The sequence below is a fragment of the Egretta garzetta genome, unplaced genomic scaffold, assembly GCF_000687185.1.
Source record: "Egretta garzetta isolate BGI_Z169 unplaced genomic scaffold, ASM68718v1 scaffold9, whole genome shotgun sequence".
In the NCBI taxonomy this organism is placed as follows: Eukaryota; Metazoa; Chordata; class Aves; order Pelecaniformes; family Ardeidae; genus Egretta; species Egretta garzetta.
In genome coordinates, this window is record NW_009260763.1 from 1,953,033 (window position 1) to 1,965,855 (window position 12,823).

At 40.0% G+C, this 12,823-nt stretch overlaps 1 protein-coding gene across 6 annotated transcripts; it reads right to left on the minus strand.

Annotated features, from left to right (window-relative positions):
• Positions 1 to 499: 499 nt before the first annotated feature.
• Positions 500 to 12,817, minus strand: IRAK1BP1 (interleukin 1 receptor associated kinase 1 binding protein 1). 6 transcript variants are annotated; one of them, XM_035901487.1, is made up of 5 exons: positions 12,528 to 12,817; positions 8,472 to 8,514; positions 6,174 to 6,239; positions 1,867 to 1,997; positions 500 to 821 (listed from the first exon to the last, which is right to left on the minus strand). In XM_035901487.1, exons 3-5 carry the CDS (start codon positions 6,228 to 6,230, stop codon positions 551 to 553), a joined length of 459 nt encoding a protein of 152 aa, XP_035757380.1. In that variant the 5' UTR covers positions 6,231 to 6,239; positions 8,472 to 8,514; positions 12,528 to 12,817; the 3' UTR covers positions 500 to 550. The 6 variants fall into 6 exon arrangements, 3 of the variants coding, with proteins under 3 accessions (XP_035757380.1, XP_035757379.1, XP_035757381.1); XM_035901486.1 differs by lacking the exon at positions 8,472 to 8,514; XM_035901488.1 differs by lacking the exons at positions 8,472 to 8,514; positions 12,528 to 12,817 and adding an exon at positions 9,486 to 12,521.
• Positions 12,818 to 12,823: the final 6 nt, after the last annotated feature.

The window sequence follows — 12,823 nt, forward strand, 5'->3', positions numbered from 1 at the left end:
TATCAGGAGAGGCTTGGTCTAGGCAAATAGAGGAGTGCAAATGGGCGCCTTTTGCCTTTCAGGAGAACCCCCTAAAGGAGTCATCTAAGTGAGGCTGGCCTGAAGACTCTATGTGCTCTCCCTTGAACCTGTGCCACCGCACATAAAGGACCCCCCCACCCCAGTCAAAGGGGCTGAACAGTGTGACACTTTCAGAATTATCTTAACCTTAATTGTAGGGGATAGAGCTAAATAAAGGCCAAGAGGAACGGAAATATTTCCAGGGAGAGCTGTAGTAAGTAAATCCTACAATACTTTGACTACTCCCTTTACAGAACCACACACTGTGCTGCTTTCAAATGATATATGCAAAGGAAGAGTTAATCTGCATTTTTTTTGCACCTGGACAGGTGTTAAGAAACCTTCTAAGTTGGCTCACTACACAACCCGCATTGTTACTCTCCTCTCTTAGCTCTACTTCCTACCATAAGAATAAAGTAAAAACACAACAACAAAAAGCTCAAGAAAGCATAAAAATTTTATTAAGAAAATGTGTTGGATTTGAAAGTTGCTAAAGCAACTTGTTTCTTCTGTTTTCTTTTCCCTTTAGCTCAAACACCGCAAACACTCTACAAGAAGCATAAGCAGTAGCATTCTGGATTCTTTCCTGCAGAGTCAGTGACTCCGGGGAGTTGGATAGATGACTGTCTACGTGGCCTCCCCATTCTTTTGTTTCTTCTTCTCTTATTAATAAAGGTTTTCCCAATGACTGGCCAAACAGTCGACAGACTTCTTGAGCTTTCCGACGTGTGTTTCCAACAGCGGCAACGCATACTTGACGGCTGAGAGGTAGAAGCAGCAGCACAATAACAAGCAGGGCCAACTGACCTACAAGTGTTCCTGCCAAGCATTATATTTTTTTTTTAATGCTCAGCTTTTGTAACTGCGTAGATGTAAGGCACATCACCTTCCCCTGGGTTCTGGGTGACGGTTAAGAGTTTGAGGGGGGAGCGTGCAGAAGAAACATCAGCATCCTCACCAGCTATAAGCAAGCATCCCTGGTGTGTGGTGGAGAGCAAGAGCTCCACCCTTGCTCTAGGCATTTGGGTGGCCCAGCTTCAAGGCATACTAGCCCCTGTTTAACCTCACCAGCCTGACTGCCAGACTCCTGCGTAGGTACCTTTGAGACAAATACTCTCCTGATACCTCCAGAACCGCCAGCAGCAGCTAGCTGAGCGTGCTTCTTGGGCCAGGCGTAATTTTTTTCTTTAAAGACACAAAACCCAAACCAAGATTAAACTTCCCTCTGCCACCCCCCATGTCAATGGGAAAAGTACGACTTTGAATAGTTAACGCCTAAAATATGAAGACTGTGAGCTTCGCAGTAGCGCATTGTCGTTTCCAACCTAACGATTCTATGATTCTGTGTTTTGATGCTGAGCAAGCACTGTACATGGTTCTTTTCAGATCATGTCAGCAGCTAAGTGCAATGGGAACTGGCAAGGGTACTTTGAATCATCAACGTCTTGTATCATCAACACACTTGTACCATCACCAATAAATACAAATTAAATCTACAGGTGCTGATGTAGCCAAAGTCAAATTCTGTTGACCTAATGTTCACACTAGATTATACTTCCGATGGAAATCAGTAGGAAACTTTTTTATTACATTCTGCTTTTGCACAGGGACACTGTCGAAAGAACAAGCTGTACTTCTAGGCTGAAAAGCATTAATTTCTAGTTAAAACAAATATTGAAAAACTTGAACATAAATTTTAATAGGTATGAAGGAAACTATTTGCTCCCATTACAAACAGTATATACTATATATTCCTATTAACTGTTATCTGAAGCTGTAAACTTTGTGGCGTGAGAGAAGACTTACCGAAGGGTGTCAATGGCTTCTGGCGTATGGTAGAAATGAGGTGGGCTGATGGTAACAGAGGTTCCTAACTTTTCAATGAGTAGATTGCAAACAGTCTGCATTTTTCCAAAATCGCTGAATGTCATACAGACCTGGGCATGAACACAGACATCACACAAGTACTTTTTTTTCATTTTCCCCCTATGATTCAACACTTGTATTTAAATCAGACATGTACGAACTAACTGAACATATTACTCCTTTATATAAGTCCAACATTTATTTACTTAGAGTGCTTTTATATAGCCCTAAAGACTATCATTGGGTTTGCAACAGAAAGAAGTTCACAAAATAGTTAAAGCAAGGATTAAAAAATGCTCTTTTGTGAGGAAGTATGGCATTCTTGGTATGTAGACAATTCGAAGAATGAATGTGCTCTTTGGGACGCATGACTAGATGCATCCTGGTTCTTCCCTTTTTAGATTACTAGTTGTTAATTATGCAGAAGCCCAAGCAAAGTGATGTGGAAAACATTGTGCAGGAAGGAAAATTACATTTTAATTCCAAGCATTAGGTTCAAGAAACCTAAATGATAAGATTAAACTAAGCCTAGTCCAGTCCAGCTTTGCAGTGGGCTCAAAACCCTGTGTAGGCTGAACAGACTCACTCCAGTGCTGACAGCGAGCTGGGCACTTGAGATTGGATTAAGAACAATTTAAACCTCTAGCTGCCTGTGGCTTTGGCAATAAGCAGCATTAAACACAGATGCATCAGGAATTCAGGTGCTTTCCCAAGTGCTGCAAAGCAGGCACCAGTATTGGCCCTGGATCCAGAGCCCCACAGCCTTCCTTGCGGGGAAGTGCCAGCCAGGTGACGACTTTCCAGGCAGGAGCCAGCCTTTTTCTGCAACAGAGCACAGTTGCCAGGAGTGAAGCAATGACGCTGAGCTGGTACAACATTCAGAAATCAGAAATCCTGGGTCCCAAACTCTTTTTTCAAAAGAACTAAGCCCTCATCTTCACTTCCCAGAACAGTGCTCTCACCACCAAGTCAGGCTCACATTCTCTCTTATCCCTGACTCCTTCTTTTTGCACAGTAATACAGCTTCCACAGGAGGGGAAGAAAAAAGCTGTGGTAAAGAAAATTCCACTGCCAACCCATGTGACGTACAGTCACCCCTGTGATGGCTGCACTCCAGGCAGCAATCTATCCCGGTGAAGGTGTATGGTACAGAAATCCAAGCTATGGCGTGTCAGCTGCACTGCAGTAGCTCCCTGTGTGCATACCACAGATTTACCTTGTGGAAAATGAGGTAATTCAAGGAAGTTGAATCTCTCAGTGAGAGAGGAGGCGGCTACTTCATATACAGGGTAAGGTGAAAAATGGATATTGACAATTATCACAATGTAATTAATGCACACATCTCGTTACCCTTGGTAGCCTTTCGGTGCAGTACCTGTACCTCATCCTGGCTTGAATCCTTGCACTGGCTCAGTAGCAATTCACGCAACTGAGCCAAAGCTGGGCTTAGCCCCTTAAAAACTGACCAAAAGGGAGTGACAGGGCAATTCCATCTCCTGCGAGGACAAAGGGTCACACCTGTTGTGCCAAACTGCACCGAGTCTGCATCTTCACTTCAGCTGCACACCCTGTATCTGTCACTTGGGGGTTGGATCGCTTTCTGCAAGGTGCAGTACTGGTTTGAACAAAGACTGAAGATGAGACGAAATCTAGATTTCTGTCTTTAGTGGGAGTTCTTGCCATATATAAAAAGCACACATCCTCTTGTGCTGTTTTGCCAAAAAACTGTCATAGTCGTATTTTGTGGAGAGTTGAAAGTCTCACTACGAGGACTGTCACAGTGTTTTCCAGATTGCCATCACTGTTTACAGGATTAGTTCCCTCAAGGGGATGGAACAAAAAAAATGATCAAACAAAAGAACTGTGGGTCTTAAGGGAGAGATAAGGGCAGTTCTGGGCAGTCAGGAGCTTAGTTGTTAAAAAAAGCATCATGTAATCAGGTACCCTCAGGGGCAGAAAACAACTGAGCAATAGCTGTGAATTTTCCTGGGTTTTCCCCCCCAAAATCACAATTTTCATTTAGAGCTAGACACAATAAATTCCACATAGATTTACAGAGGATACCTGAGCATTAAATGCAAAGCAGTGTTTAAATTTCTTCAATAAAATTATGATTAAGGTTAAAAAGTGTGAAAAAGCAATATGAAGGTATGCAAAGCTATTATGGACACTGTAAGGTTTGGGTAAGGCTGTAAAGGACAAGAAGTTATGGTTTATAAGGATGCAATATATTAAGAAATGCACAAAACCAATATAATCTTCATCGCATGATCACTATGCAATAAACGAACTATTAAGATATTATACAGCTTTGTGATCTCACACACAACTTCATTCTCCTGCACATTTTCCTTTGTTATAGCATGAATTAAAATTTATCTCCTTACAGTCGAAAGTCTATCTTGAATTCTTAATTGTACCTTAAAATAGCTATTTGTCTGGGAATTTCTTCAGTCCTCTAAAAACTCTTATAGTAGTCAAATGGTAAAAAGGGTTCATAGAATGAAATAATGCACGACTTCCATGATTTTATGTATATCACAAATATAACGGCAAACTCTTTAGTAAAGAAGTGAGTGTAAGTTAATTTTAAATTATCTTGTATTGCTAAAGCATGCAAACACGCTGGTCAATGGAACTTCATTAGTTTATGAAGCTGCACTAGTGAAAAAAGTACATACACAAAGGGGGAAGCAAGGAGAAAGTAATCTCTCCATAAAGAGCGATCATACTGCTACTTCAGTGTGCAGGGCAGCCAGACCAGCAGCACTAGGGCCAGACTTTTCAAGTTCTGACACCCAGGTCCTAGGCAGCCGTATAACTTCTGCACAGCAATCACAGCTGGTCCAACCTGCCTACAAATGAACACTAAATTCACATAATTGGCTTTCCATGTACAAACTTCGTTGTATAAAAATTAGTAGCAGAAGGGAGAAGATCGGTTAAGTTACTATTTAAGACTGAAGTTGTAAGCCTAAGCTTGTCTGTAAATAATTCAATATAGTTTTATTTATTTTTAAGTATAGCTTATCTAAAAAACATGGTGCTTTAAGCTCTCATGATAGTAGGTGTCTACTTTATGAAGCTAAAGTAATTCAGAACATGACACTAATGCATTTAAGTATCTAAAGACTCGTTTTAAAATCCAAATTTTGTTCTCCAAATTCTCGATTATTTCTGTATTTATTGCTGTTATTTAGATGAGAATATGCCCGACAGCAAGCAAGAGAACTAAGGAGGCTGAACCCTGTTTTAGGGGATTGTAAATGACAGCTCTATAAAACAGCTATCATTTTATTGCAGGCTTCCAGGTTTACTTCATAAGAATCCGTAAATTTGCTGGGTAGTGATTAAAGTTTGATGCTCCAAAAAGATCTATTGACTGAAAACACATCATTTCCCTCAGTGAATGTTTCCAGCACAGCATTTATTTCTTACTATAGCATGAACGTGCAGAAATATACTCCCCTGAGCTGCTTTCCGAAGTAAATGGGATTATTCCCATAATATTTAGCTTTCACACAGCACTTTTTACCTACAGAACACCAAGTCAATTACCTAGAAAACAATTAGCTTTGCTTTACTTGCAGCAAGCTGATGGCAGAGTCGTGTAGAATAGACCAAAGTCCAGGTGCTGTTCAACCGTGGCTTAAACAGATCTAGATTAGGGTTGCCACGCCACTGTTGTCCCTCATCCACTCTTGTCCTCTGCCTTGCATTGCCTCCAGTTCAGGGAGCTAAAATAATGGAAAAAATAAAAGCTAATCTGGAAAAAAAAAAAAAGTTATTAACTGCAGCAGCTTTCTGAACTGACCTATCACCTGGTCACCTTGCAAGAAGGTGCAACTCCTTGCAAGAAGTAGAGGGCAGGAAGGGCTACGGGTGAAGGAGGGTGCAGAATCGTGGGCTTGCTTACGCTGCCACAGAACGACAACCTTAGAGCCTCAGAACCACATATTCCCTTCTGTAGCACTGTGTAATATTTAAAAAGTACACATTCATGTGAGAAGAAAATAATTCTTTCTGTATTACAGTAGCAGAAAACAAGTTCTGCACACAACAGAAGGCTGCAGCTGAACTCTTGCTTTAAACTGCAGTCCTTCAAGAGTTTCTCTGGACTATGCTGCCTTTACTGCAGAGAACATCTACTCCTCGGTATGAGGACAGACAGACTGTAAATCTTCATTGGTCCTTGCTACATTTCTTATTATTTTATTATTATTATATTGGTTAGGTTGAATACATACCTCTGCTTCCATTTGGTAAGTATTTTCTGCTCTACTAAAATCCTCTGTTACAGTCATATTTTCTTCCTAAAACAAAGTACAAGAATATAATCTTAAAAGACAGAAATTAAGCATCTGTTGGAAATGTATGTACATTGTGTCCTGTAAAAGTTGAACTGTTTTGGCTTATTACATGTGACTTCACAACAGAAATTTGGAATTTTCCATGCAAATCTCTTCAGTTAAATACCAGCTGGATGTTAAAGACTTCTTGACATTATTTAAAGTAAATTATACAATAGCTCTATAATGTAATTTCACTGCTATTCACTTGAAGAGAACAATTAGGTCTTAAAAGTGACTGCTAGCTAGAAGCTGTGTGCATCAGTGTGTTAACTGTAAATTGACCTGGTTCAAAAAACCAGAAGCTTCAATTGTTTTCAGAAAGTTAGTATGTGAAAAGTGCTTTTCACGCCCCTTTTTTAAGATATTTTAACAGTAGTGGCTTGTAACAAGGTAATCCGAACAATGACTGAGCACTGGTTATTCTGGCAGAATGGTGACCCTTAAAAAAGGCTATTGCACCAGCGACACTTTTGCATTAACAGCAGCTACATTATTCAACATAATGGCTGCACAGAAGACTAGCAAATCCTGTCTGACTTATAAATAAGATACTGAACTAATTAAGATATGGAATAACTCCAGCTATATCTGAGTATTTGACCAGCTTGCTAGCAGTCTAACAATCACATTTCTTCCTCCCACCTCCCTCTTTGGTAAACAGTTTGGATGAACAATTTATTGTAAAATTACTACAACACAACAAAAAGCACAGTTTACAATTCAATTGTAAATATAACTTTGCATTTAATACTCATGAACCGTAGGGAAGCAGATACTAAGCCTTCCAATTACTGAAAAAGTTTTACTGACTAAATTTGTTTGCATAGGAAAACAATATTTGCTTTCAGTGTTGACACATTTCAAAAGACGCTTTGTGTCAGAATGTTTCCTACAGAGGCTCAAATCTTCCAGTTCATCACGTGGCATGCATACATAAGTTTTATATAAATGACATTAAACATAAGAAGCATTGTCCTTTTAAAATATCATATGGAAATCAGATCCATAATTACCATCACACAGCAGCCTACAAGAAACAAATTTTGAAATTTCAATTTTATGATTGATTGGCAGTGCTCAAATTCAAGCACAACAGTCCTATTCTTGGATAATCTCTTCTAGTAAGGGCAAGGACCAGGGCCAGTCAGTCCCTAAAAAACATATTTCCCTTTTTGCAGTCACAGGTTTGAGGTACTTTAGCAAACCACAGCCAGCCACCCTGCCAGAGTGCTCAAGTCAGTCCAGCACGAACAACTCATTTAATTTACAAAATGGAGCAAATCTTACTATTCATGATTGAATCCAATTACAATTGACAAGAAAGGTTTTTTTTTCTAGAACTCTTAGATAGCTTATAGAAATAACCACAAAGAAAAGCTTTCTTCTACAACTCATATTTTACAGAAATAACTATACTGTAATAAAACTTCAGAGTAAACTGGGGAAAAGTGCATTTGTTTTTCCTTGTCCCCACTCTCTAATCCTTTTTTAAAAAAAAGTTCTCTTTCCTGCTTGAACAGATTCAAGCCTTCTAATTTGGTTTTGCCCTCCACAAGGTTCCTGTGTATTTAAGGACAGTGCCATCCTGTGGCTCCAGGCACTATTGCAAGATCAATGCAACCGAAGTGAAAGATTATTTTGTACCACCTATCACAAATTTTCCCTCACAGCTAATTTTTATCCCACCAGATTTAACAGTAGCTGTATGTGTTATTGAAGATAAATGGATGAAATTATGGCTGAAGCCCTAACACGCTGGCTTCCCGTGATACATCTTCTGTTAGATACTTTGTTCCTGTTCGGGAGCGTTTGAACAACGGTAGGGAAAAGACAAGTAGGTGACAATAGAACCTTAAATTGGAATCAGGACTTTGACTCCATCAAAAGCAAAGGGATTTTTTTGCTACTGCTTAATGTCTACTGCTCATATTTTGGCTGAGGAACTATCCATTTGATTGCAATTGCCACAGGAAAAGAAGTTTTCATAGTGACTTAGGGAAAGCTACACTTCTGATATGTCCAGTATTCTGGGCTTCTGGAATAACCTTCTCCATTTTCTAAATTCATGGGCCAAGAATCATGGTAGAAAAGTTAAATGAATATAACATTATTGTTATGTGGTAACTCAGTTACCCCAGAAGCCACTGAACTATTCTTAACTGAACCACACTTGCATTCTGCATATAAACCTACTTTGTTGAACCAGCAGCAGCATAAGCCATTACTGTTGCAGGTACTGTAAACACAAAAATGAAAGACAGTCAATATCCCAGTGAGCTTACAATATCAAGTCTAGAACTGTGCTTTGCCTGGTATTTTCCTTCTTTTCCAACAGAAAAAAAAAAAATCTTACATACCCCTTCCTCCTCTTAGACTCATAGAATAGTTTAGGTTGGAAAAGACCTTCAAGATCATCAAGCCCAACCATTAACCTAACCCTGCCATCCCACCACTAAACCATGTCCCTAAGCACCTCGTCTGCCCATCTGTTAAATACCTCCAGGGATCCAGGGATGGGGACTCAACCACTTCCCTAGACAGCCCGTTCCAATGCTTGACAGCCCTTTCTGTGAAGGAATTTTTCCTAATGTCTAACCTGAACAATTTCTTCTTCACAGGACCATCGTGTCCACCCTCACAACACTGTCACTGTTTACAGGAATGACCACTCCTTTCCCCAGAAGAGAACAGGGAACAAACTAAATAATCAGTGAAAGTGTATTTCAAGGAGAGAGCTATTTAACAATGCAGCGTGAGAAAAGCCTACCTGTGGCTAAAGTGATGTGTTCTGCTCCTGGTTACTGCGTTAAAAAAACCTGTGAGACCATTTTATGAAACACAAGACCAGTCTCATTAAGGGAAAATGTTTATAGTTTGGAAATGTATACTAATGCACTCTTGTGGGAAGTTACGCTGATATATGTAGTTATAAATAAAAAAATCCGGAGATACCTGGAAATGCCTCTTAAAATTTACTTGTACATTTGCACTGATATATCCAATATAACTTTACTGCATGAAAAATAAAGATATTTAAAACAACCAAAAGAGTTCACTTCTTCCACCTGAACATAGCATTTTTATTCTTAGTACTAAAGAAATGGTTAATGAGAGTCTTGACGTATGCTTGTATCTCCTAACATCCTAACATACATCATAGTGTCCCCAGACAGTTAAGGTTGATAAGCACCAACAGTTAACACGTACCCCAGCTTGGCATCTGGTACCTCTGCTCCAGCCTCTCACACCCCGCCCCCCCGTCTGTTCTGTTTGGTGTTAGTCGGACAGAACAACCTAAAAATTTACAGTGAAGAAGATTCTGCTGCTTACTGTCCATTCCAGAAATAACAGAAGTATACGTAACAGTTCTTTTAAGAAAGGTAAAAAGCAGATTTGTACTCAGCAAATGTAAGGATACTTTGTGGGGTATTTCTTAAAATACGTGGTAGTCTAAAAAAAGGTGATGCCTTATGCAGGTTTCTACCTTTCTTATTGAGGGATATACGGAAATTGGAAGATTTTGTAGTCGAGTGAGCAAAACTTCAAATTTTTTCTTTCTAACTGACTGTATGGATGCACATCCATAACTGTGACTCCTAAATAACAGTTTTGAAATATGGAGAAGATTGTATATATATCCAAGGATATATCCCAGTACAGACAAACTCTAAGCCAAAGCCCACTGGATATAATTTGTGAGCTGGTTAATTTGTTTTGTTAAGTAACACTCTGACCAGTACAACAAATATTATCACAGTTATTTTTAAACAAGATGGCCAATGCCCATTGTTAGATACAGTTATTAAAGAAAACAAGTGTCATCTCCACACCACTCCCCAAACAAATCATAGGTGGTAAATATAAAATCTGTTTGCTTCAAGAAAAAAACGTTGCTTTTGAGCAGCTGGGCTGAGTAAGAGATTGGCTTCCCCATTGATTTTACTTTCCCTGCAGCCTTCAAAGCAGATTCTGTGCTCTGAAGTGCTGCATATACTTACAGCACTCTATAAATAAATGCTACTATGTGCATCTATTTCTGATTAAAATCCTGTGTAAATATATATGGAAATTAGGTGCTGCCCCCAGGCATCCTGGCAAGCTGCTAATGCAAGCTCCTGCTGCTGCAAAGGTTATGCACTTCTGATCCCACAGACTTCCTACACTAGCAACAATAAGGGTTAAGGAAACTGTTGTATGGATTAATTAAAAATAAATATAGAGAATAGCCAGCTGATTTCTAAAGAGGCCTTAGATAAGCTTGCAACAACTAGAACCCTATGGAGATTGTGAAGAGATATTAATTTTACAGTGGTCTAGAATGGTATTAGTTACAAGTGATGTTAGCAAATGCAGTTAAGAACAAATTGCCAGCAGTGAGACTTGTTAGTAGAAAAGCTACAAGGCAAATAAAAGCTCCAGCAGTGGAGTGATTTAAAATTGGATGGAACAAAGCACTAAAAATTATACCGCAGGGAACTACTCTGAAAAAAAAATAACTTCATGTTGTTTTTCTCAGAGTTCCCTAGAGCTAACACTTTGCTAACACTGAGAAACCCACAACTTAAGCAGCATTTCACAGTCCCTCAAGTAAGTAGGAAGAACTAACATTTCCATTCTCCAATGCATGGCATCTCTGAAACAGCAAGAGATTACTGTGAAATTACTGTAACTATAATAAGACACTGAATGCTCTCACATAGTAAAAACAGCCCACTTTCTACCTAGGTGCTTACCCGCTCCCATTACATTTCTGAATCTGACTGCAAATACCCAGATATAACCATTTGTTTGCCCAGGTCATACTTAATTTTGTAATTATTTTTTCTAGCCTGGAGTAAAGCATGTAGCCACTGTAAAGCACGCTGACTTCTTTAACATCCTGCCTACTCCTTCTGTGCGCCATCCACCATGTGTCGAATGCTCCATGCTATCCTAATTCAGTCAGGCTCATGTCAAAGCTGGAAGTCTGTTATTCAGATTCACTGTAGGGTAAATATCTGCAAGTATCTTTTCTAATGTATCCACACTCTGAAGATCTATTTAATTGCAGACAGGATGAAAATACCCCATGATCTGATAGCTCACCATAGTGGTGGTGGATACAAAGCTTACTGCTTTCTCTGCTAATAAATATGAATGCATGATGAGTTGCCTTGTCTTCTCCCATTCCTCTTAATTTCCACCAGACTTTAAACTCCTATTAACTCACTTCTAATAGAAGTATTAGAAACTGAAGGCACTCAACCTGCAATCTCATACAAAGATGCACCGTTTCTGACTGAAAAAGTCATTCTGATGGCAATGGAATTCTGCTCCCTGTGACAGACACTCACCCAGCCTTGCATTTGCGAAAAATGTAGGCAGCAGGATCATGTATCTAGCCCACAGCAGCCTCCTTGCCATCTAGTCTCATAGCTGCAATATGAGCTTTGTCTAAATCAGGGGTTAAGGGGTCTTTATTCCTTTATTCCTGAACAAATGCTTTACTTAGCTACTACAGAAACAGAGACAGCATCGCTATCAGTTTTGAAAGAAAACGGTAAACCCTATTTTGTTGGGGGGAAAAAAAGTTGCAGTCAGCACTTATCTTCAAATGCATGCAGCATTTGAGATGTGGGCATGCAACTTCACTGTAGGCACGTGACTATTTAGGCTGAATAACTTACTCTCTTACCTTGCATTTACCAATACTGAACTGCACTGTAACACCATGCAGCATCATGAAACCATTCTGCAATTCTTTCTTTTTTACCACATTGAATAACTTAGGCGTTGATAGCAAACTCCATCATCTCCCTTTCCCCTGGCTCATTTGTAAATATACTAAAAAGGCACAAATTGCCTGTGGAACTTTAGTAGCAACTTCCAAAAGCAACCACTTATTCCATCAAAGATCAGCTTTGTTGTGTCTGTAAGAGTCCTAGCCATGGAACACTGTCCAAAACTCTTTTATAAAATCCCATAACATCAGCAGCACAATTGCTAGGACAAGTATCACCCTTGTGGAATTTAAAGGCAAGACTATGCTTTTCTCATTGGCATAAAAATGACTTCCAGAGGCCAAAAAACTTACTACGGTAAAGGAACTTTTTGAGCGCACAAGGGGCTTCTGTCACTTCAGCTATCTTGATCATGTCTCACGTGTTTTCATATCTCTCAACTTAAGTGGAACAAGAAAAAAAGGAGAGGAAAAAGCTCAGTAGGCACCCGTCGCTAAGCAATGGTAATCACAGTTACACTGACACTTACACACACGCATGGGCTAGGTTATGGTGCTGTGTACCCCTCTATCGGTTTCATCCGCATGCAGGTGAGGATGCTGTATCACACGAACAGATGAAACAGTCGAAGCAGGATGGTTTTCACATGCAAAACAAGCAACCCGTTGGCGAGCCCGAGTGGCGACATTCCACCTTTTGTGCTGAGGCTGGCAAAGCCGCGACCTCCCAGACAGGCCGGCTTTCGCAGCAGCGCCCCAGCGCCCGGGGCGTTCCCGAGGCAGAGGGCCGACAGCTCCACACCCCGTTACTCCTCTGCCTCCCGCC

Excerpts from the sequence above, each read along its gene's own strand:
- IRAK1BP1 (XM_035901486.1), bottom strand. The coding sequence starts at position 6,230 with ATGACTGTAACAGAGGATTTTAGTAGAGCAGAAAATACTTACCAAATG. Across the intron at positions 1,998-6,173 it reads CTTACCAAATGGAAGCAGAG|GTCTGTATGACATTCAGCGA; the intron begins GTATGTATTCAA and ends GTTCATGCCCAG. Across the intron at positions 822-1,866 it reads GAAGCCATTGACACCCTTCG|CCGTCAAGTATGCGTTGCCG; the intron begins GTAAGTCTTCTC and ends TCTACCTCTCAG.